A 24,459-nucleotide genomic window follows, 5' to 3' on the forward strand; every position below is an offset into this window, starting at 1 on the left:
TTTTGTCAGTTTTTCTGTGTGACCATTTCCTCCTTCTGCGAAGGAGCCGGGAAGGACTGTCTACTTCCCCAGCAGAAAATGATGAAGTGAAGGTCTCCCCTTGTACAGAATGTGGCCAAAGAAAGTGTTTGATGACTAAAACTTGCAAGGCAATGAGGAGGGCATGGGAGTGAAGTCTGGTCCTGGTTTCTGTTTTCTGCTTCTTACTGAATTTCTGCATGACACGACTAAGCCTCTGTAAACTTTTGATTTCCCCCTCTTTAAAACAGTTTTTCTAGTTTGTTTTGTAAACCCCACTGAAATTTAAAGGTAAAAGATAACCAGTTCTGAAATCCTCAAATAACTTACGTGGGAAAAAATATGACATTTGTTGATAATTTGATACTAATATTTTCTCAAACTCGCACATTCTTGAAGATGGTGTTCTAGCCAATATCATGCAACCAAACTTTAATTCAGAAACTGGGCAGCTTTAGAATAAAGACCTTGCATGTCTTAATTTAATTTAGACAAATTTTGTTTTGTTTAAATTGTTATATTTTTTGCCTATTTTAAAAAGAACTAAACTCTGAAAATACCCTGTGAGCACAAAGAATTTAGACTGACATCACTGAAAACCAAAGTTTTGTATTCATTCAGAATGACTCCTTGGGCATTTCTTTACATTTATGTTTTAAGAAATGGATGTTAGGAAAGAATATAGAGTTAATTTTACTTGGATGATTTTAAAGGGCTTGAATTAAAAATAAAGTAATTCATAGGAGTGTGATTAGGGTTGCAAGCTTGTCTTCTGCCATTAGTTTGCCCATCATTTTTTTGCTTTTATTTCTTTCTCTGCTCTTCTCTTCATTCTTGCTTCAACCTTAGTAATTCTTATCAGCGTTGGTTCAAATTATTCTTGTAATTACTGCTGCTGAGCTCTCTTAATCAGAATGTCACGGTTACTATTCATTTACTATTCATTATGTATTACCTGAATCAGACCAGACCAAAAATCAATACTGTTCCCAGGAAATGCTGTTCCTTCCATAAGCATTCTTTATAACAAATGTAATTATGTTTACAGTAAAAGCAGGGCTGTAGTGTAGAGTTGCAAAATACTCTGACAATAATTTGCACTGCGGCAGTGGGTAAATGTCATCCTCAAGTGCATTACTAGTGCCAGCATCTGTCAGGGCAGATTGGAGTGTCAACAGTAACAGTCTAATGAAATACATTTTACAGGTCTCTTTCCAAGCACTGCCTTTAAATTTCTTTCTGCAGGAAAGGCTTAATGGCTTACTCAATACAATTATGCTGGTGCTACTGCTACATGTACACTTTTAATGTAATATTAGATTTGGTCTGTCCAGTGTGTGTCACAACGTAAGTGGAGAAAAGCATCCAACTCTTGGGGTGAGAATGTGCAGGGGGGAATAGACAGAGGCTTGCGTAGTTTGAGTTAATGTGATAGTTGTCTCTGCCTTTCTTGTGGAGAACAGGATGTATTACTGTTGTATCTGTTGTAGATACCTTAATGAAATTTGTGGTGATTACGGAAATGCGTGTGAGGTCATTGAAATAGGAGATGAAATAGTGAGGCTATTTGTGCCTCTTCTTTCACTTCTGCAGTTTACCACAAACATTTTATAGTATATTTCCTGGGATGTAATTGCTTGCTTACTTCCTCCCCCTGAGCCTGCCTAGAGCATTGCTAGTGCTGTCCACCCTCACGCACAGAGGTAGCAGCAGCCCATTGCTGCAGGGCTGCCACCAGCCAAGGCACAGTTCTGATGTATGCTTTGCAGGTCCAGTTTGAGTGCCCTTGCAGGAAAATTGGGTTCTAACAGTCAGGTTTACTTCTGTGAAGAAGTAAATGGGAACATCAGTTCCCATCAGTTGCTTTTTTCATGTCTGGCCTTTCAAAATTCCCTACAAACTATGGGATTAACATGTAAAGCTTATTAATGATAAAAGCATGCTGGTATCAATCCTTATATGCGGCTTGAGCAGGATTTGTTTTCCTTCTTTCTCTTATCTGAACAGAAACTGCTATGGGCCTCTTCCCATGCGGAAGACAGTCCCATGATAAACTTTGACTACCACCAATTTGCAAAAGGTGGGAAAACTGAGAAACTGGAAAATTTGCTGAGGCCTCAGCTGAAGTTGCACTGGGAAGACTTTGGAATCTTCACAAAGCGCAAGCATGTAAGTCCATGGTGAGTGTCTCTGCCCCTCTGTCCCAGTGTAGCTGGGCACTGCTTGTCCCGGCCTCCCCAGGTTTCTTGCTGTGTTTGCACCATGACCATAAATTGACTGTCTTGAAATAAAATTTTGAGCAAAAGTGTAGTCTTGGTGCTAAATCAATAATTTGGCTTAATTGCATCTCCATGGTTTCAAATCTGCAAATGTACTAGTGCATGGATTTGCTAATATGGTGTTGCAGGTGTAGTCAAGTAATTAGATGTGTTCATGGAATAGATTGTGCACAGTGTGCTTGCACCATCAAAATGTGGGTGGGTATATTCAAGCTGAACATTTGATAATCTTGTTCAATCAACTCATGATTAGATGTTATTTTAAAATGTACCATTTTCTCCTCCCTCCTCCTGTGTTTGGTTACCAAAGTCTGCAGACAGGTACCTTTCGAATGAATTGCTTGGACTGCCTGGATCGTTCTAATAGTGTACAGTCCTTCGTTGCACAGGAGGTGAGTTTGTCAGAGGACCTTCCGTGAGATACCTGTAGTACATTCTTTGTTCCATGGGAAAGACAGGAAAGAGGCTGTAAGTCTCAGTTATGCGGGTCTGTCTTGCCAGCTCTATGATACAGAGTGGTGCTGGCTGGAATATTGAGGATAAAAAGCAAAAACACATTTTAAAACAATGTTGGTTGTTTGTTTTTTTTTTTCTCCTTCTGCACCTAATCCAGATACTGTTTGCTCAATTAGAGAGCCTTGGTTTGAACTCTAAACCAATAATTGAGCGCTTTGTGGAATCCTACAAGGAGATGTGGACTCTCAATGGTCAAAATCTGAGCAGAGTATTTAGTGGCAACCGTGCCCTTGAGGGGAAGAACAAGGTAAAGAAAAATGGCAAAATTCTTTATTTACAAGTAAAGAAGGATGTCCTGTTTATGCTTCAGTGTCACTTGCATTCATAATTCCTGTCTGCTGTAGGTTGGGAAGCTCAAGGATGGTGCCCGCTCTGTGTCTCGTACCATCCAGTCAAATTTCTTTGATACAGTAAAGCAGGAAGCCATCGAGTTGCTGCTCATGGGTGACTTCTACCGTGAGGAATATGCAGACAAAGGCAAGATGCTCATGGACCAGACTGCGCTGCTGGGTAAAGCCAGTCTACACCCTTCCCTGTGCTTTTGCATCTGCTTTTAACTGTCACATATAAGCAATTTTACCCTTTTGACAAAAAATCAATAAATAAGCTGCTTTTGCACAGATCTGTTGTTTAAAACACCACTTTCAAGTGACATAGCACAACTCTTGTGCTTATTTCTCATATTTTGTTTTGAACTTTTGATTATGTTTTTCTGCTCTTTGATAGTGATATTCTCTGACAGTTTAGAGTTGGACCAGAGGGAAGGATTTTAGGGCTGTATTCCCAGTCTGTCCTATCTGAGTTTGTCTTGAGAAAGTCTCTTGAGCTCAGCCTTTTTATCTCCTTAGTCATGCCCTTGATGTTTGCACATGCTTTTGGCCATTTGGATCTTTAAAGTGCCATCTCTAATATTTTAGTTAATTTCCTGCTTTATTCCAGGCCCCTAATAGTTCACAGCATAGACACATTTGTTTGCACCCATCTAGAATATACTCAGCTCTCTCTGAGAAGATATTTACATGCAAAATATAGGATAATTTCACCCACAACAAGTATTGGATGACCAGTTTACTCCAGAGAACCATTCAGCACCACTTCAGTCGTGGGCTTGTTCCCTGATGTTGACCACAAGGAAAATATAGATTACTTCTCTATGCCTGACTGCCAATGCAAGGCAGGTAGTTAAAGATTAACTCTGCTTTATTTGCTTAGACAGCAAAAGCACACTGCTCATTTTCTATACTCAGCAAAATAGCAGGGTTTTTTTAGGAGTTCTTACCAGGCTAGAGAGCCATGGCAGTGCTAGATTTGTACTGATGTGAGACTGTGCTGTTCTCCATCTTTCCTTCCACATTCAAAACTTCTAAGGGCTTCAGTTTAAGTTGTAACTTCTGACATGCTTGATTGCTTGTCCTGGTTCCAAGAACAGAGTTCATTGGCTTTCCTAGTGTGTGGTATAATGTTGTGATTTGGATTTAATATGAGACTAATGAATGAGCGAGTGCTTGTGTGTTGTACTTGGTTGCCAGCTGAGTTTAAACCACAGCAGGCTGGTAACACACTGAGGATTTTAGTTGTTGTTATATAGTGTTTATACTAAGTCAGGGACTTTCCAGCTTCTCATGTTTTCCCATTCAGAAGGCTGGAGGGCTACAAGAAGCTGGGAGGGAACGCAGCCAGGACACTTGACTCCAAATGGCCAAAAGAGTATTCCTACTAAATGATGCCATGCTTGATAGATAAATTGGAAGGTGGGAAAGCTGACTGAGGGCTGCTGCTTTGGAACTGGCTGGGCACAGTGCCACACTTGTATATTCTAATTCTATTGTCCTTTTTTTTTTTCCCTTTTCTGTCCCATTAAACTGTCTTTATTTTGCTGCAGGGGCAGGGAGTGAGTGAGTGAGTGGCTGGGGTAAGCACTACTAAGCACTAGTTGCCCACTGGGGTTAAACCATGACAGTGCTGTAGACTAAACTGAAAAGATTATGGGAGATAAAATAATTTTTTGCTTATTACTTGAAGAAGTACAGAAAAATATTAGTTGAAAGTGAGTGACCAGCCTTTCCCAAGCTTTCAAAGGGTGCCTGGTTTCTGGAAGAGAAATTGCTGACATCAACCCCAGTTATCTTGTAGCTATTTCTATTGCCATGGGACTTATTCCCTGCCTTTTGTATTGTTGGTGCTGGGGTAATGTTATTATTTCAGAATGACTGTGCTGGTGCAGTGGGAATGGTTTCTGTCCTTTTACAGCACATTCTTCTTTTACACACCATCTTTCTCTCTCCCCTCTTCTGTCAGTAACTCCAAGTATTTTGAAGGCCATGTCGGAGCGTCAGTTTGAATTCACAAGCTCCAAGCGTGTTCGTGTTGCCACGGGGACCTGGAACGTGAATGGGGGAAAGCAGTTTCGAAGCAACATCCTTGGTACCAGTGAGCTGACAGACTGGCTGCTGGATTCTCCCAAGCTCTCAGGAGTTTCAGAATTTCAAGGTAAGGCTTCACAGTCAAAATGTGTAAGTGGTATTTGCTGGCGTATCTAGAGACAGTGGGTCAGGACACAAGATTTGACCAGCCTTTCAAAAAGGCAGTACATTTTGGAGGGCATTTTCTATCGGTTCTTAGGGGTGTGTTCACCTCCTCCATGCTTTTGCTGCTGCCCTGCAGAAACGGAATGGTGTGTGAAGAGCTCCTGACAGTCAGAGTTCTTAGAACACTTTGAAAGAGTCCATGTGACTGTTTCAAACCTTCAGCAGGTCAAAATTCAGAGCTCTCTTTCAATGCCATCTTGGGATGTATCTGCCTATTCTGCACCCTGTATGTAATTTTCTTCTTCCATATCTCTGTTCTTTGTTCTTTATCATGAGTGAGAGCTATGTGCTTAGGTGCCATCAGAGCATCTCCTTGGTCTCTCATCTGGAGCTAAACATATCTATACAATCTGGACTACAAGCATGTCTGGAAATGTTACTGTCAAAGCCTTCAGACAAAATTATTTACTTTGTTGAAGGCAATAATTGCTTTGTTTAGCACTATAGAAAACTCTTATGCTTGTGGCTTGATGAAATTGGCTGCTGAGTTTTTTATTTATGGAACAAAGTTTGTAATTGATTTACAGATTTTTTATTAAGGTAAATGAAAAGGGAACATTCTGTCATTTAAAAACTGAGTGATTGCAAAACTACAGAAAACACATGCTTTTGTTGTTACAGTGGAACATTTAGTCTCCTGCAAACATCACAGACATAGTCCTGTACCTAACCTTGTAGCTCAGGGATACATTCCTCAAATCCTTGGCTCCCTTATACAAGTTGGCTCATTTGAACCCTTAGTTCCTGAGTGCTATGTGGTTAGGTGGAGACCACTGTATTCCAAGCAGCCTAGGTAAGCGATTAGTCCAGTCCAGTCTGATTCAGAAACACTTTGGATGTGTTAGCACATGACTGTGCCCATAATAGTAAAATTTGTTGAGAGCCTGTTGTGTGTTAGCCTGGCCAGACAGTCCCCTGAGAGAACCAGAGGAGCAGGGCTACATGGAACAGGCAGATGTGGCGTGGTAGGTCTGAGCAGCTTCTGGAAGAGAGCTGAGTTATGTGAATGGGCAGGGCCAGGGTGTGACCATGCAAATGTCTGTACTCATGTTAATGGCAGTGCAGTGCCCACACGAATGGGCAAGTGTTCAAAGACAGATGTCCAGAATTATTAGTGGGAAATGCATGTGACAGTGCCTGTCTGGTTAAGCCAGTAAAGGAGACTAGCTGTCATGCTAGTGTCACCCTTGTGTCTGCACAGAGTTGCTGCATATTTTACTTTGTATTTGTGATTTCTGAGTCAGATCTTACTTAGGTTCCTATGTTTGTCTGTATTTAGATCTTCATGTTGAATTAAGTTCACACTGTCATTGTGGTCATATGACACTTAAAAAAACCCAAACCTTTAGGCAATGGACAGACCTAATGGGTCAACAGACTTGCTTCACACAATTTTATGAGAACATTTGATCTTTGGTGTTTCCTCAGAGTAGTATCCACAGAGCTAGAGAAGCGGGGGCTGGGAGTCACTGTGCTCTAGGGTGATCTAACCTCAAATACAGGTGATCTAAGAAGGAATTGGAAGAAAGAAGGCAAGAAGAAACTTCAAAAGAGTCCTTAAACTAGATAAATTTACTAAAGGCGTTGAGATGGAGGTGACATACTGGTGTGTGGACAATGAAGTTCAGTTACATAGGAATCTGTGCCAGAAAGGAAGAGCATGTTGGGTAAAATGACAAGCAGGGAAGAGATGGTGAGTAGTGAAATGTTGTGGCTTTAGTGATGAGTGGGGTGGGGGAGAGAGATCTTAACACTGCTACAGTATAATGTTCTGTTCTGAACTGCTTCATGCAAGAGAGATAGAGACCAACTGGTGGGAGAAAAGCAGGAAAAAATTTCAGAGGAACTGCAGGGGATGTTTTATGAGCTGAGATTAAAGGAGCTATGAATATGTATAGCTTGGCAGGGGATACACAAGATAGAACTACAGGAAGGATCTCTGACAGAAATTAGAATACAAGTCATTAGAAGAAACAACAAAGAGTAATTCTGTTATGACTTTTCCTTCCTGCCAACAGATGATGATAACTGCCCTCCTGACATATTTGCAGTGGGATTTGAAGAGATGGTTGAGTTAAGTGCAGGGAACATTGTGAATGCCAGGTATGTAAAAAAAAACCCACCACACAAACAAAACCAACAACAAAACCCCCTAATCAACCAACCTAAAAAACCAACCAACCAGAAAACTGAGCAACTGTAAACAAACCAAACCAAACAAATGAACAAAACACCAACAAGAAGAACATACCTTCCCCAAAGGAACTGGCCATGTTTTTTTTTTATGGTCACTTGTATTGAATACTCTGTTCCAAATCTGTTGCATGCAACCATGGCTGGAAATATGTTTACCATTAACAAATTGCACTGGGATGGTGTTGAAAGTGCTCTTTTTCTGTGAATCTCTGTACAGTAGAATGCACTGTTTGCTAAGTCTCTTAAGTCTTTATGTTGGCAGGGCAGAATTCTGATGGTTGAGATTGATTTAACATTTGTCATTAAAGCCCTGTTTGATTGTTGGAAAAATGTGCTCAACGACTACAAACTTAATTGCCATTCATGTGGGAATTCTAAAATTGTCTAAAAATGTATCTGTGGCTAATTGTATTTGTAAAAATTATGGCTAGAGAAGAAGTTAAATGCAAAGGCTAGGGTTGGCATATCAGCATGTGCAGTAGGCTGTTGTGTTTACCAGTCCTTGTGAATCTGAATGGAGGTGGAACCCTGAAGATCATGTTTCCAATGCTGATTTGTCAGGCTGGCCAGTTAGTTGTCTGTTTTGGGAATGACAAGTTACAGCAGTGCTTAGTGTGGCTGCTGGGCTGGCAGTATATCTGCATGGATGTGTTGACTTTGTAGAAAAGAAAAAGCTAGATCCACTGAAGTGAAGGTGTATGCAGCTATTCACAAACCTTAGCTAAGAACAGCCAACAGCTGTGAGTAGCCAGTCACCTTCCAGTCAGAAAATCCCGAGAAGATCTCTCCACTGTGAGCATAGGAAATCTTACAAGTCATGAGATTGACATGGAAATTTGTTTCTGTAGTTATGATTGCTGTAATCAGCTTCCAGTTATCCCCAGTGAATGGGTGTATCCAGTGTCCTGTGAGTGTGGATGTTTTTAAGTGTAGTAGACAAAATCCCTCACATATCCAGAAGCAGGAGAACTGTGTTCTGTGCCTGGGCTCACTGACCCTGCTAACTCAAGGATACCTTACAAGGAGGTCTCTGCCATGCATTCTGTAGCACTTCAAGTTCTACAGCCTAATGGGATGTCTGTAAACCTAAGGCACAGTTTATCTGTTCATTTTATTGACTGTATGTGGTTTGTTTTGATTCCATTAAATGATTTTATGTTTGTTCCAGTACAACGAATAGAAAAATGTGGGGAGAGCAGCTTCAAAAAGCTATTTCCAGGACTCATCGCTACATTCAGCTGACATCAGCACAGCTTGTTGGTGTTTGTCTTTTCATCTTTGTACGACCATATCATGTCCCCTTCATCAGGTAAAAAAAAGCCAAATCAAACAAAAAAACCCCATGCCCAAAAAACCCAGTAAACCAAACCAAAAAGAAAAAAACCACCCCAAAATAAAACTACTAACAACAACAACAATCCCAAACCAACCAAATGTAAAAAACCCCAAATCCCCAAAACCCAACCTGTGTCTGCAGTAACATCTGGTGTTGGAGTCTGGCCAGAGAACATGGAGGAGGATTGCTCCTCTTGGGAGTCATGCAAACCTGGTTTCTGGTCTCTGCTCAGCATGGAGAAGAAGCGTGACATGCTTCCAGACAGCGACAGGCTGGCGTCCATCTCCCTGGGTAGCACAAAGGCCAGGCAGCCTCAGGGTCTTCCTCCAGTTAGCTGAAGGGCCAGGCAAGCTCCAGGTGGGCAGTCAGGGTGGAGCATCTTGTTTGGGTGCTATCTTTCTGGGAAAGGAATGACCTGGGCTAGTAAGTCCAAGAGTGTTTGATGCACCAAATGAAGGCAAGTGCCTGCCTCTGCCTGACGGGCAGGTTTTGCATCTGACCCTGTACATGCTGTTTTCGAATGGAAACAGGGGTAGTTCTAGACTTGAAAAGAATGGGGGAAAGAGACCTAAATTTGGCCCCTGACATTTTATAGAATTGTTTGTCTAAAACTAAGAGGTGTTTGTCTTTCTCAGGTATCATAAGAACCAAAACTGTGTGCCCAGTCAGGAGGGTGCAGAGCTGTGTATCCTCTGCTTACTAGCTCAGCTGTCCCTGGAGAGTGACCAAACTCCTCCTAGAAGATTGCCAACCCATGGAAATACTTGCATTAAAATGCCTTTCCTGTGGACAAGAGTTATGCAGGCTAAGTGTAAAAAAGTTATACAGGCTAAATGTAAATGGTTAGGAAGTGAATAATTAGCCAAAACTATCTTTGGGCATCTTTCTGACCTTAAATCCCTGAGATCCAAACATCCTCTCTACCTCATATTAGGGCACTTATTGGCCACTACATTTTGTGATCAAAATATCAAGAGCTGCCTCTTTCTTTCCTGTAATCTCATATCCACTGAAAAGCTCAGAACAGAGCTTGTACAACATCAGGTGCTGTAGGCCAGACAGAGCAATGCAATCCGGGTAACTGATGGTCTTGCATTGCTGCTTTCCAGTAATCTTCCTTCAAAATTATTTTAAATAATATTTTTTTTGCTGTTATGAAGCAGTCCAAAGGAGAAATGTTTCTCTCAGTTTTTGATTTTTCACTCAGCTTACAAAATATTTGAATAATCCAGTAGGAAATTGATGGTTTAAATGGAAATCAGAAGCAGAACAGCACAGTGGTTCTGTTGCAATTGTCAGACTGCCAGAAATTGGATGTAGCCCTGTGAAACTCAAGAGAAAAAGGGAAGGGTTTGATTTTAGTGACTAAGTTTCATCATTTAATATAAATGTGCTGCTATGTGCTATGTGAGCATAATCAAACCCAACCTGTGTGCTTGCATATTTTTTCCCATGTTTAGAAAAGGAAAGGAAGAAATGATCACAAATGCAAGAAAATGCTTCTGTGCTTACAAATATTGAAGAGGTTTAGACCAAAGACAGAGAATAGAGAAATAATGAGACAATAGTGTTTTATACATCAGTGAAAGGACTGGTGAAATACAAGCAGTTGAATTTACAGTGGGTTATCTCACATAACCTTTGCCATGAATGAGAATCAGTTGAATACTCGTCAGGAGATGGGTAGTCAGGCAGCAGGAAGGGAGAGCTTTAGAGTGAAAACACGTGCTTCTGTAGGAGTGCTTAAAACCCATTGTTTCATGGAAAACTTTGATGTTCCTCCTTTGCCTCCCCGAGGGTGTTTTCTGGTGGTGTCCTGCTGTCTGGAAAAGACAGGAAAATAAAGAGGGAGAAAAAAGGTACAAAGGATGGGGGAGGAAGAGAGAAGAAAATTAAGGGGGTGGGGAAAGGAGACCTGTAACATCTTGCATCATTTAAATCACGAATTTCTGAGAATAACTCAAATAAAGCAGTTTTCTGCTCATCTCTTCTGAGAATCAGTAATTTTCTAGTCAGATTTCTCACTGGGAAAGACATGCATGGTGCTGGTGTTGGCTACAACAATGATCTCATCATTTACTTATCTGATCAGACAGCCATGCTTTGTTCTTGGAGTAGCCTGGCTCTTTGGGAGAAATTACCCTGAGAGCAGGTGGTCTGCTTTATCAAGTTATCTTTCTGTAGTGAAGTATGTGCTAATCATCACACTGAAATACTAAATAATTAGCAACATGGAGACCTTAAGCAATTTGTCATCAGTACAGAATTCATTTGAGAAGTTACATATAAATAGTTGTATCCAATAATCTCTGATTTTATCACATCTGATTTAATGAATTATAGGTTATGATGTGTTGCTGTTTAATTAAATGAAAAATCCATCATGGACTGTGAAGTTGAGTTTCAACACATATGCACAGTAAATTCATATTTATAAATTGTTAACTGTGTGAAAAACTGATTCCCGTATGTTCAAAAGTAAAAGGAAGCATAGTAGTAAATTTAATTACTGTAAATATTTTAAGGATCATGGTAGAGGTAAACTTGAAAAGTATATTCTATAGAAATTTCCAGTATTTCAGAAATAAGGTCTTGCCGATCTGTTTGGAAGGGACAGGAAAAGGAGAAAAATATTTTCAAATGGTTTTATTTCTGTATTATTGTATTACACTTAATTTGAAACATAAGTACATGAACATCAAGTAACTAAAATATATGCCTAAAAGCAGCAAACTTTCTAGAAGGGAGAAGACATGGCATTGTAAACTGGCTTTTCCCTTTATGTTGCAGTCAAAGTTAATTGAAGGTTTGTCCCTGAAGCCCTTTACTCTGTTCTCTTTCTATTTTTTTTTAATGCAGGGATGTAGCAATAGACACCGTGAAGACAGGAATGGGAGGAAAAGCTGGGAATAAAGGGGCAGTGAGCATTCGTTTTCAGTTCTATAGTACCAGTTTCTGCTTTATATGCAGTCACTTGACTGCTGGGCAGACTCAGGTGAAAGAGAGGAATGAAGATTATAAAGAAATCACACAGAAACTCAGCTTCCCAATGGTAAGTGTGGATGTATGTGTGCTAAAAACATTGGAGATAAAGGTGGTATCTTTACATCATGAAAGCTGGTCTCGGGCTGCCTTTGGTGACTGGTCATCAAAGAAGGAATCTCAACATCATGAAGGAAAATGTTAAAGAAAATGTTACCAAATAAACAAATAAAAGATAGGGAAGCATGTTTCACGGAAAACTAGATGGCACCCAGTATAGCACTTTACAAAAGTACTAATCCTTTCAAAAAATAGAGTTGCTCCAGCATTTGAAAAGTCCTTGGCTTTGTGCAGTTAAGCTCTAGATGACTGATGTTAGAACGGGAGTGCATGGTATTGATAGCTCTTGCTGGCGGTAGTTAGTGAGAATTCCTGAAAGACCATCCATGCCATTCAGTGCTGCAGTGCCTTGGCTGCTTGTGGTCGGGCATGATAGATCAGTTCTTGGGCACTGACATGGTACCCTCTGTTCCCTTTGTTTGGCCTCGGCAATGTGTCACTCTCAAGGAACTGCTGCCTTCTCTCAGAGCATGGCAAGTAGGCACCACTGGTCTGCATGAATAACTTTTCCCCTAAACTGTGTCAAACCAATCACCCTAGTGTTTTAATTCCAGCTTGTCTCCTCAGGCCAGTAGACAAATCCATGGGATTCGGTAGCAGCGCTCCTTTGCTTCCCTTAATGTTGATTGCTTGAATTTCCACAGTACCTTGTTTCTTGGACCTCTCTGGAAAGGCCTCAAGCCAGGAAGGGATTGGACAAGTTTGTGTGTTCTGGTTAGTCAGCAAAAAATGGCATTTAGGTTGCAAAGCATAAAATTTTACCTTCCTGTTGTTTCTAAGGTTTAGAGGCTTGGCACGTGCAGCATATCAATCAGTAGGTTTATGTAGGAGCTAATACTGACAGACTGGACGTCCTGCAAAGGAGATCTGTTCCAAACAGGCATAAAGTTGTGCTTGTGGTAGTTTTTCTTTCGAATACCTCGTTAACTATTCGATACCTTTACACTTAAAACAGCTAAAGGTATCTTGTGTGTATAATGCATATAAAGAGTGCCCTCTAGTGCTGTGACAGCCGCAGTCTGGAACATTTCCCTTAGGAATCTGGGATTTAGAGGTTTATAGCTGAACTGGGAAGGAGAAATAAAAAAGAGACTGGTTGGAAGATAGGATGCTAAATTTAGAACTGGAGTGGATTTTCATTGACGTTTGATTTCAATACCTTTACAAAACTGTGACGTGCACGTAAGATCGAATTTGGAGCTTGTTCTTATTCAGGAGCTTGTTGCTAAATTTGCCTTGGTACCAGAAGCACATTTTGTGTTATATTTAGAATATGCAAATATATGCATGTGAAATGTGTTAGGGAAACAAACATATTTTGAATATTCATGACAGACAAATTGAGACTATAAAGCTAGGTCCCAGTTTAGACATACCTTCAGGAAAGAGAGGTGGGAGTCTGACATTCTTGTTTACAAAATTCAGCTCAGTGGGGTGCCAAAGACAGTGAAGGAACCATTCTATTTTAGTACAGAATGTATTTTGACAAATAACTTGTGATGAGTGGGTCCAGTATTTCGTAATTCAGAGAGAATGACTGCTACATTTCAGTGCATTTTAAAGGTGTTTTCATGAATGTGATTTAACATTAACAGTAATTCTGTACCTCAAAACTAGGGGCAGAACATGTTTTCCCATGACTATGTCTTCTGGTGTGGTGATTTTAACTATCGCATTGATCTAACGTATGAAGAAGTCTTTTATTTTCTCAAACGTCAAGACTGGAAGACACTATTGGAATTTGATCAACTACAGCAGCAAAAATCCAGTGGAAAAGTAAGGCAGAGTGTCTCATTTTCTTAAATAACTGCATCTTGGCTGGGTCTTTCTTGTTCCTTGAGAGAGTAAAGAAGCTGCATTTTCAGACCCTTGTTTGTCGCACTTGAATGCAGCAATTGGTTTAAAAATCAGAGCATTGTTTGCAAGGAAGTTGATATGTCACAGTGCTACCTTCCTCCTTTGTAACTTAAAGAGATGTTCTTTATTTAATTAGATTTTTAAAGACTTCCATGAAGGGACTATTAATTTTGGACCAACATATAAATACGACGTTGGCTCGGAGGCTTATGATACAAGTGATAAGTGCAGAACCCCAGCGTGGACTGACAGAGTGCTTTGGTGGAGAAAGAAACTGCCCTTTGAAAAAACAGGTGTGTAGGATCCTTCTTTATCTGGAAGTTGTTTTAGACTTCATCTAGAACCCACTTAAGGGATTTAATCTAGTGAATGGTGCTTTACTCAAGCAGATGTTCTTTCAGCTTCACTGGATTAAATGTCAGAGATAAAGAAGGCCCTTTCTTCTTGTATGTGTGAACAAAGGCTGCATGGTACAGATTGAAAAGGTGCTGGGAGCTCACTGAGGAACTGCAAACAGCCCAGCTGTAGTAATACAGAAATAATTCTGTCACTGTTCAACAGAATCATTACTCCACATAAAGTTCCTGTGTTATAATGGCTAGGTTGTTAAAATTGCTGTTCTCACTAGATGTAGAAACACTTTTCTGTAATTTCTCCTGTACTGGTAATTCTTAGGAATATTTCTGCTAGTTTGTAGAATTGGGAGAGGTTTCAATAATAAGTGCTTATAAAGTACTTTGAATTCATGAGTGGCCAACACAACAGAAAGGCTGTTTTCACTTGTTATTCAAAAGTTACAGTTAACAAATAAAAAGTATTTCTTTTCATATCCAGGGATAGTTTTCATAATCATTTTCTCAGTCTGCAGGAACATCTATCCCCCAGTGTTTCTAAAATTTGAATAAAATCATATTAAAAGTGTATTTTCTGGAGAAATAAATTTGGTCTGTGCCTGCAGATGTGTTTTTTCACATGCCTGGAAATTTCTGCTTGGAATCTTAAGTCATACCATGACTATGATAAGTGTAAAATCTACAAAGCAAAACTAGGGCAATGAGGGAGTACATGCCATCATGATACAGTTATTCACTTTTATCTAAGGAATGCAAAACAAAGTAAAATGAGGGACTTAAACCATTGATAGAGATGCAGTCAGAAAGAAAAGCTGTATGAGATATAATAACAAAGTTAAAAGATCCCTCTCCTGCTGACTTTTCATTTTAGGAGAAAGAACACACTTCTGCATTTCTGATGCATATTCCTTATTTTGCATGGCAAAACTTGCCCCTAGGGATCTTTAGCAGTTGGAGTACATACCTACAGCACATAGGACCTAACTAGCTGCTCTGCAAGAGTAGGGCAGGCCCCTTTCTTTAGGGTTTGTAGGTGTCCCACAGCTGGCTCACATGGGTCCATAACTGACTGGTACATTCCCAGCCCTGCAAAGCTTTCTTAGTCTGCTGCCAGTTCCTCTCCTTCACTGCTGGTGGCAAGGCTCTTCTGCCTCCCAGCTCTTACTGTGTTGCTCCTTATTGCAGTTATAGGCTAAACAACTGTTTCTTATTGCAGTTATAGTCTAAAGAACTGTTTCTTATTGTAGCCTCAGTGGGAGTGGTTAGGAAGAAATGCCATATTCCCTATTAACTCATTTTCAGCTTCACAGAAAAGAGGGGCAGCATTATCCATTTATTCGAACAGTGACCTAAACACTTCCTTGTTACTAACAACAATAGAGTATGTCACTCTAGCATAATGTCTGGAGCACTTTCTGTCACTTTAATGGATTGCAATGGCATTATTTGGAGGTTGGATTTGCTTGGGTTTGGTTTCTCCTATCTCTTGTGTGTTATTTCTCCAATCCCTGTCTAATACTCAGATTTGCAAAATAATTTCCAAGTACAGTGTCTGGTTTTATGCTCAATTTTGAGGTAGAAGGTAAAATACTAATATGACTCTATCAACCCATTTGGACAGATAATTATTGGGCAACATTAAGGCCAACAGTTTTGCTGGTGTCTTACTGTACTGATCAGCTGTCTCAGTTGCACTCCTGGTCCTTTCTCTTTTTTTCTTTCTAGTCCCTAATTTGTAAACCTTCTAGGATACAAGCTCTTCTTTGAATGCTGTCTATATAAGAACAAAAAAACACCCCACCTCCCACTACTAGGGTCTGTGGAGAGCTTCCTAATAAAAGTGTTTAACTGTTTGTAAAACTAGATTTGAGTGAGTTTTAAATCATGTTTTGTGCTGCATAGCTGGAGAGATCAATCTTCTGGACAGTGATCTGAGTGCTGATACTAAAGTCAGGCACACTTGGACCCCTGGAGCCTTGATGTACTATGGGAGAGCAGAGCTGCAAGCGTCTGACCACAGGTAACTAAACAATCAGAGAGAGGTTAAAATGTGCCAGGTTAGAATGTGTTTTACACCTTCAGAGTGAGGGACCAAGTCTGATTAAAACAGGGGTTACATGCTTATTCCATGTTCAGTATCTGCTTGATGGGTTTTTTCCTCTCATGGTGAGTTTTATACCAGAGTGGCAAGTATTTACAGTCATGTATTTATTTCTCCTGCACAGTGGTTGCAGCAGGGGTTGGATAAGTTGCAGCAAGAGGTATGGAAAACAGAGCTTTCTGTTGCTTGGTTTTGGAAAAGGTCTGATACCTAAGGAAGCTGCGCTGATGGATTTCCACTCAGCTTGCTGCAGGAGAGGAGGAGGTTGGGACTGTGTGGCCTGAAGAGGTGTAAGCCAGTTTGGTTTACAAGTTTGGCCTCTTCACAGTACTCAAGTGTGGGGCTTCTGTGCCTCCTTTAAAAATGGAAATGGGAGAAGATAGAGAAATCAAAAGCCAGTGCTTCTGGTTGCTCTATATCACTTTAGGGATGTGAATGACCTATCTTTGATAAACTTGTTCTCAGCTTCACTTCGGAGAAACAAATTCTGTAATAAGTACACTTTGAAAGGTCCCTTACATTCAGAATATTTGTTTCATCCCTTGCATGCTTTGTGCAAATGCTACACTATTGCTTCTCCTAGCAGTGCTCAGTGACCCCCCAGTAGCTGTCTGTGCTTCTGGTGGTGCTCTTGCATGCCAGGACTGTTCTGTATTCCTCTGGCAATGGAAGAACATGCATCTTGCAATCAATTTCTCTGTGTCAAGGCTCTGACATTGCTGTGTTCTGCAAAGCACAGTGGAGCTGCTGCTCTCATTATATAGGACCCTGAGGATGCAATCTGTGAAACATGAGTGTTATACATGGTTTTCTATTTCAGCAAACTTGCCTCCAAAAGCTGCTTTTTAATTACAGTCAGCAGGTTTGCTTTCCCAAGGTTTGTGCTAGAAAAAGGGCATAGCTGTATCTTTGTGACATATGGAAATGTGTTATGATTCACAATGCTCATGGAAATAGTTAATGCTTCCTATACATTTTTCCCCTTTATTATCCCTTTCTAGCCCTGCTGTTGTTGCTTTCATATGTTCTGGTAATGTGTATTCAAGAGCCAGGTCTGTTGCAAGTAGAAGGCAGCAATTTTGACACAGTTGTAAGAGCAGTCTCTGCTCTGTGTGTCTGTGCAGGTGAAAATCTGAGATTGTGGATTGCACCCACTGAGATGAGATGAGTTCTGCTCTTTCAGACAGCTTTCTCAATTTTATTCAGATCTAACACACAGAGAAGTAATTTGTAAGAAATGGCTCAAAAAGCAAGTTTGCAGTGTTGGCTGCTTATAGTGTAATGGATTGGCACATTTGCTACATGACAACATAACACATCTAGAATACCTTGTCCTTAGTTTTTGGAAGAAGATATGTGGCCTTGTCTAACAGAAAATAATATATTTCTATCCTGATTTATAGATGTTTGGTGCCACAACTGTTTGATAATGAATGAAGTACACTGATATTTTTGGTCTGTAGGTTTGCCATAAGTGTTACATACAATTCTTATTTCAATTCACTTATGTTATGTCTTCACTGTTACATTCAGCTAATGCAGGACTGGAAAATACAATTAATAGTGCTCAAGGCATGATGTTGACCACTGCAGAAAAAATGAAGTTTACCTGTCCTCCTTGTTTATATAGATTTTAATTTACATAAGCTCTTTCTGTTTTTCAATAAGTATTTTTGCTTTGTTTTGTGTAGGCCAGTGTTAGCTATTGTAGAAGTGGAAGTTCAAGAAGTTAATGAAGCTGCCCGTGACAGTGTTTTCCGAGAAGTGTCATCTTTCCAGGGACCACTGGATGCCACAGTAGTGGTAAATCTGCTATCACCAACACCTGAGGAGAAAAATGAATTTCCTGAAGACTTGCGTACAGAGCTTATGCAGGTGTTTGAGGATTATGGCACTGTTGTTCTGGTCAGGTGAGTTTGGGATCTGACATGGCATGGCATCTATTAAAAAGCACAGACTAGAAGATCTCTTTTGTCCTCACAGAGTTAACTTTGTATTGGAAGGAAGTACGTAGAATTCCTTTACTGCACTTTCAATTCTTCATTAGAAATTTAATGCAATCTTATACCTCTCAACCTTTTAAAGAAATAATCCAACATCTCTCTTGTCTGAGTGGAAGAGAATTTTATTCAGTACAACACCATAAAGCAGAGACTTTGATGTAAATCATCATCTTTAGATTCAAGCCTCACTTCCAAGCATTTGCCGCTTCTGGGTGGATCCTCGGGCTCTGCTTCACCTGCTCTGGGGTGAGGTCTGCTCTCTTCCACCACTCTTTCACCCTAGACAGGATTTCCTGGCTGGCTCTCCTTCCTGTTGGGGGTCATTTTCCTTGTTTGTTAACAGTACAGCTGCTTGCAGAACTATCACCCACTGGGTTTGAGAGGGAGAGTGTGATACCTTCTGGCAGAGCAGCTTAATTTTATTTTGATTGATTCTCTACAGGGCTTCAGCACAGCTGTGAGGTTTCTGTTTTGAGAAATACAGGCAAAAGACCTAACACTGGACCTCTGGGAAACATTACCAAAAACTTGTTCATGTCTATTTGATTAATTCATTAGTGGAGAAAGTTGATGATCTGTTGTATAGTTTTATGAGGCACCAATATAAGCTGAGGGTTCAAAAGCAGCCGTGCAAGAAAAGCAGCACCACATTGCTTGTGAAGAAAATGAGCAAGAAAAGAACATGTTTTGGTGGATAGTTCTTGGTTTATTTTGCTTTTAATTGCTTTAGATCTTGGTGGAATACTAGTCTTTGAGAACATCACATCCTCTGAGGTAAAGGGTATGCAGAACCATGGAAGTTAGTCTGAGGGAGTGTTAGATATTGGACAAGATATCCTGTCAACAGCTATTGAGATGTTTGTCCTGCTGTTCCAGGGGTGATCCAGAAAAGAGCAGGATGCTGGGGTCACACAAGGGAGGATTAGAGAGAAGCGGAGTCCAGCCTCCTCAAAAAATAGAATTGTGAAGGAAAATACAACTAAAACCAAATGCATAGCACTGCATATGCATCTTGTATGTAGATCTACCGGGTAGTTTTCTATCATGCAAGCCTTCAAAGAGTTTTTATTCAATGGTGAAATAAAATGGTTTTTCTCCTCTGCCTTTTTTCACTAGGATTTGTGGAGGTCAAATGCTGGTGACGTTTGCAGACAGCAAGTCAGCTCTTCGTGTTATGGATATAGATGGTGCTAAAGTAAGAATTTCTCAAACCTATAATAATAATTTCATAACAAATTTCTCGGAAGTGGTTGCTTAGAACGAGGTACTTGTGTTTCTACCTAAATCAAGTAGCATTAGTTCAAAGAAAGTTAGTACTCACCAAGTCCTTAGCTTTCACATCTGCTGAGGCTATTAATGCAGTATTTTAGTTTCAGGATGGCATGAGGTGTCTTTTCATGGATCCCAAGCAGTGCTTAGGATCTGGCCTCTGACAGCACTGCAGACCTTGTTCATGGTTGTGGCTACTCCAAGAGGTTCCCCTGACATTCTCTGTGACTTTAAACTGTTGCCAAAACATCCTCATGATTGTGTTTTGGAGATTTCTTGTTTCTCCAGTGTATCAAATAGGCTCCTTCTGCTAATCTGTAACAACATGATTCATTGGCTTCCATGGCAAATCCAGCATTAGCAGGAGGCGTTTGCCTTCCCGTCCCCTGCTTGTCCTTCCCACACACATGCTCTACAAATCATCAGTCCCCTGTGGAAAAAACTGTTTGTGGGGCTGCCCTGGAAACTCAATACTGAAGTAATGGATTTAACTCTCAGTCTTCTTTCATATTTGCAGTTTTAGCTTCTAATTTGACTCCTGCCAGTGATGTAATTTATAGCACAGACCAAAACACAGTTGTATGCACACAGTATGTGAAGGTGCTGGGAATCTGAGTTGGGAACTTTTCAAACTGATTTTCCTGTCAAAGCTGCTGGTTCATCTGCATTTCACCCCAAATGTCATAGAACAACACATAAGCAGCAGGAGTCCTAATCTTTTTGAAAATACACCTTCCATATACATCATATATGAGATTTTTCTGATCAGAGTGTCCTTACAGGTGGCAGCAGGTACAAAACTCTTGTGTGTTTTAAAACTGCTGACTGAAAAATGGCACCTTCCCATGGCGATATTGCTATTCCAGTGTTGTTTTGATGATATTTGATGTTTCACCTATTTCTCCACTATTTCCCAAATGCAGCAGCAGTGAAGCTGTGAATTTTCTTTCAAGAATATAGTTACAGCCTGAAAACTTGGTTATGGGGGTATTAAGAGTGTTTTCCTTCCATTTAATTTCTGAAGTGAAGCTTTAGTCACATCAATTTCTGAAGCAGTTGTACAGCTTGGTCAGAGCATGGTGCTGGTAACATCGGGGTCCTGTGTTCAATGCCTGCATGGGCCATTCCCTTAATAGTTGGACTTGATGATCCTTCTGGGTCCCTTCCAGCTCAGAATCTGTGATCTGTGTGATTCTGAACAGGCTGGCAGCACTTGCTTATTCTGCTCAAGCATTCTCGTTCTGTGAAGGTGCTTGGCAAAGGGAGACGATTCTTTCTGTGCATAGGTTAGAGGCAGGACAGTGAAGATCCAGCCCAAGACTAAGGACTGGCTAAAGGGCCTCCAGGAGGAAATTGCTCGAAAACGAGACAGCGTTGTCCCCATGTCCCCCACGGCAAACTCCCATCTTCTGGAAGAAAATTTTGACTTCTCAAGTTTGGATTATGAGTCAGAAGGTAAGCAATTTTTTTCTAAGCTAAATAGTGAGAAATCGCTTTGCTAACTTTGGTTAGCAAATGAATTTGCTCATTAATTCTTTGTTTTCTAATATTTCAATCCAGGTGATATAGAGGATGAAGATGATTATTTGGAGGATGCTCTGTGTCAACACCTAGTAGCAGACACAGCAGAGGAGATGTCAGAGCGCCCTGGACACTGCACATCTGTAGCTCTTTCAAACAAATCTGGACAAACCCCCCGCCTGTATAAAGGTAAAGTATCCACCTTCCTTAAAGTAAGACCTGAAGGATTGTTGTCTGCTCTCCTGTTGTATGTATTTCCCTGTTCATTTATATTTTCATGCTAGGTTCTCCTGTAGTACCTATTCATGCTCAGTTCCCCTTGAGCTAGTGACTGTTACTGAGGTCCTCAGGCATAACAGCAATACAAATGATGAAACTTAGATTCTCCTTCTCTCTAGGCCAGGGCAAGGCAGCAAAGCTGAAAAATGCTGGTTTTCCTTTTCTAGCCAGAGTAATTAAGTCTTTTTATCCATTTGATGTTGTTTGGCACCAGAACATGCAGCAAAAAAATTGCATGCTATTTTCTTAGTGATGAGGGCCAAGGCAAAATCAAACCAAAAGCATCCTGTTGATTCTGTGATGGGCTCAACTCTGTTCTTTGAGCAGTAGCAGTGGCAGAGCAGTCAGCTGTAAGCTGAGAGGTTAATATTATTAATATTATATATGTTATAATATATATATTAGGTTCTTCATGTTACTTTTATCCTCAGTTACCTGGCTTTTTGCATATTGTTGTGAAGTGACTTGGTAAAAGGAAGACAAAGCTGTGGAAAGAAAACTGATAGAAACTGTGGCAAGAGCTTGCGAAGCCAGCCGTGGTCTTACAGTGGGATGTGATGAGGATGTGCTTCAATGGCCAAGCGTTGACAGGCTGGGATATGTATTAAACACCTCATTGTGACAGCAAGTGATTCAGTAGCTGTCATTCTACACTCTCTCAGAAGTGCTTTGTCTTCTGACATAAAAGTGAAAACTTTTAATACTTTCAAAGGTTGAGTCAGAAGTAGAGTTCAAAAAGATTGAATGAAATTCGTACACTTACACAGACAGATTTTCCAAACAAAGTGATTTATGGCTTTCTTGCCCACCTTGAGCCATAGGCTGGGTTCAGTGTGGCCAGACCCTAAAGCTGATCCCTGAGTCAAGGAGTAATCAGTCATTGTTAAATACTGTGAAGTCAATCACTTTGTTTTATAGGGTGCCTTGCCCTCCAAGCACCTCTGGCCTACTGTGTGATGATTCATTAAGCCACAGAGAATTGCAGTGAGTCTTGTCACCCACACTAACTCTTCTCCACAAAAAATATCACAAAGTAAATAAAGGTTATGGAGTATAGTTTGAAGGAGGTCAAGGTGGGGTCATGATCTCACATAACTCAAAATATGATATATTCAATTAATCTTAAAGTGTCTGCAATTTCAGATTCCTCCATAAGCTTCCAATTCTGCCTGACTAACTCCTAAATGAAGGTATGATGACTGTGCAGCTGGTGATAGACACAGATGGAAAACAGTGACAGGCACAATAGTGTGTGTGTGTGTTTCTGAGGTCAGGGAAGGGCACAGCTTCATGGAACTGATGTCCATGCCAGCAGCCTTTCACGGAATTGAGTGGTAATGGCTGGCGTTTGTTGTGTTCAGTTTTACTGCCAGAACTTCACACCATGCCTCCAGGTGCCTGCATGACTCCTTGGCCCTACTGATGAGCCCATACATGCAGCTTAGAAGTTCTGAAAATGCAGAGAGCTGGGGAGGGCAGGCTGGGCAGACCACAGGCTCTGTCTCTGTGGCTGCCATCTGCTGCTGAGTGGGAGCAGGAAGCTGTGAGGCAGCTCGTGATTCCCTGCAGAGCACAGCTCTCCAAAAAACAAGAACTTGTTTACAAATGCCTGAAGTGCAAGAGACTGCTGCTGCATAATTCCTTCTCCATGTCTCCAAAACGTAGGGACAAAACTAAACCCAGTGAATCTGGGAGCTCTAAAGAGCAAGAGCTGCATAGCTGGGCAGCCATGGCAGGGTGAGAGGACTGAAGTGAAAGTCCTCACTGTAGCAAATGGGGGAGAGTAAGGCAATCTGTACTTCTCCCCTCTCCAGCTGTCAGAAAGACTTAGATGGGATGAAAGACTGAGGAATTAATTAGTGATGTAAGGTGCAGCCAAGAGCTAAGCAGATTGAAGCAGCTGTACCTGTTAGGAGATGTTGCTGGAAAGCAGAGATTTTTCTCTGGCATAAAGACAGTTCTCCTGTGCAAGAAAAGGTGTCTAATCCTCAAATGGAATTCCTGTGTTTGGGATGGAAAACAAAGAATTCACCATGACTAGCCATGACAGTTTGAATGGGAGCAGGTTGCCACTAAGTCTGGCTGTGAAAATCTCAGAATCTAACTAGGTGCCTAGTAACCCTGATATCAGATGCAGGCATTCTTTTCGTTGGTGCAAACAGCTAATAAATGGTGCAAAAGGAGAGAGAGAAAGGAAGAACTATTTGACAGAAGGGTAGATGTTTCCTGCAGTGGGAGCAGGCAGACATTGGGGAGAGCAAAAAATGTGAATGGAGCTGTCGTGTTGCTGAGAGACCTGGCTGAGGCTTGCCACTCACAGTCACCTCTCTCCTGACCTCTCAGATCTGGTGCACCTCACCAGTGTGTATCTAACACAGACACTTTCTACAATGTCCCTAGATGATGCAGACCTGGCTGATTTGAAGCAGGAGCTGGAGGCAAGTGGGGAATGCAGCCGCCGGATTCCAAGCAGGTCTCTGTCCATCCCTCCCAGGCCTCGGCCACTTCAGCCACCACAGAGGCCTCCCCCTCCTGGTGAGTTGAACTTTCTTTAATGTGGTGTTGGCCCCAGCTGAACAGTTTTTGCCTGCCCTGTCTGGGTGACAAAGAAAGTAATACCTTGTTCTGAAATGTCAGGCTGTTGGGGGACTTGAACTTGCTTCCCAGCCTGTTTCAGCCTGATTCTTACTGCCGTTAGTAATAGGAGAAGTTTGTCTTCAGGATGACAGATATTCCACACAAAAAAAAAAAGTCTTTAATAAGGATAGAATAGCCCATATGTTTCATACTAGCTGACCACTCAGGTTAGTGAGTTGAGCAGCCACTTCATGGCAGTAAAGGTATTGATATTTATGCCTTCTGACTTCTGAAGTCACTAAGGTTTTTTTGCAATTTTTTGGATTCTGAATTAATTGTAATCAGAATTTTAAAAACCTCTGACAAAATGCTTGTTCTGGACAGTTTTTGTCTTTTTCTTCTTTGCAAGCAATTTTTGTGTTTATGAAAGAAATCCAAAGTGGATTATGATTTTCAGTGAGGCA

At 40.9% G+C, this 24,459-nt stretch overlaps 1 protein-coding gene across 6 annotated transcripts in view; it reads left to right on the forward strand.

The window, feature by feature from the left end:
* Window positions 1-24,459, forward strand: part of SYNJ2 (synaptojanin 2) — a 64,781-nt gene that overhangs the window by 34,579 nt on the left and 5,743 nt on the right. For 5 of the 6 annotated variants that reach the window (XM_063390187.1, XM_063390190.1, XM_063390188.1 and 2 more), the window contains 16 exons: window positions 2,026-2,198; window positions 2,608-2,689; window positions 2,911-3,060; window positions 3,158-3,323; window positions 5,112-5,303; window positions 7,420-7,504; window positions 8,766-8,906; window positions 11,793-11,985; window positions 13,653-13,811; window positions 14,029-14,185; window positions 16,148-16,265; window positions 18,038-18,256; window positions 19,466-19,544; window positions 20,905-21,073; window positions 21,179-21,328; window positions 23,810-23,953. In XM_063390187.1, coding sequence (XP_063246257.1) covers window positions 2,026-2,198; window positions 2,608-2,689; window positions 2,911-3,060; window positions 3,158-3,323; window positions 5,112-5,303; window positions 7,420-7,504; window positions 8,766-8,906; window positions 11,793-11,985; window positions 13,653-13,811; window positions 14,029-14,185; window positions 16,148-16,265; window positions 18,038-18,256; window positions 19,466-19,544; window positions 20,905-21,073; window positions 21,179-21,328; window positions 23,810-23,953 — 2,377 coding nt within the window. The remainder of the gene's footprint in view (window positions 1-2,025; window positions 2,199-2,607; window positions 2,690-2,910; window positions 3,061-3,157; window positions 3,324-5,111; window positions 5,304-7,419; window positions 7,505-8,765; window positions 8,907-11,792; window positions 11,986-13,652; window positions 13,812-14,028; window positions 14,186-16,147; window positions 16,266-18,037; window positions 18,257-19,465; window positions 19,545-20,904; window positions 21,074-21,178; window positions 21,329-23,809; window positions 23,954-24,459) is intronic. The other variant, XM_063390189.1, reaches the window with a different exon arrangement.

Source organism: Prinia subflava, chromosome 2 (assembly GCF_021018805.1).
Source record: "Prinia subflava isolate CZ2003 ecotype Zambia chromosome 2, Cam_Psub_1.2, whole genome shotgun sequence".
Classification (NCBI taxonomy): domain Eukaryota; kingdom Metazoa; phylum Chordata; class Aves; order Passeriformes; family Cisticolidae; genus Prinia; species Prinia subflava.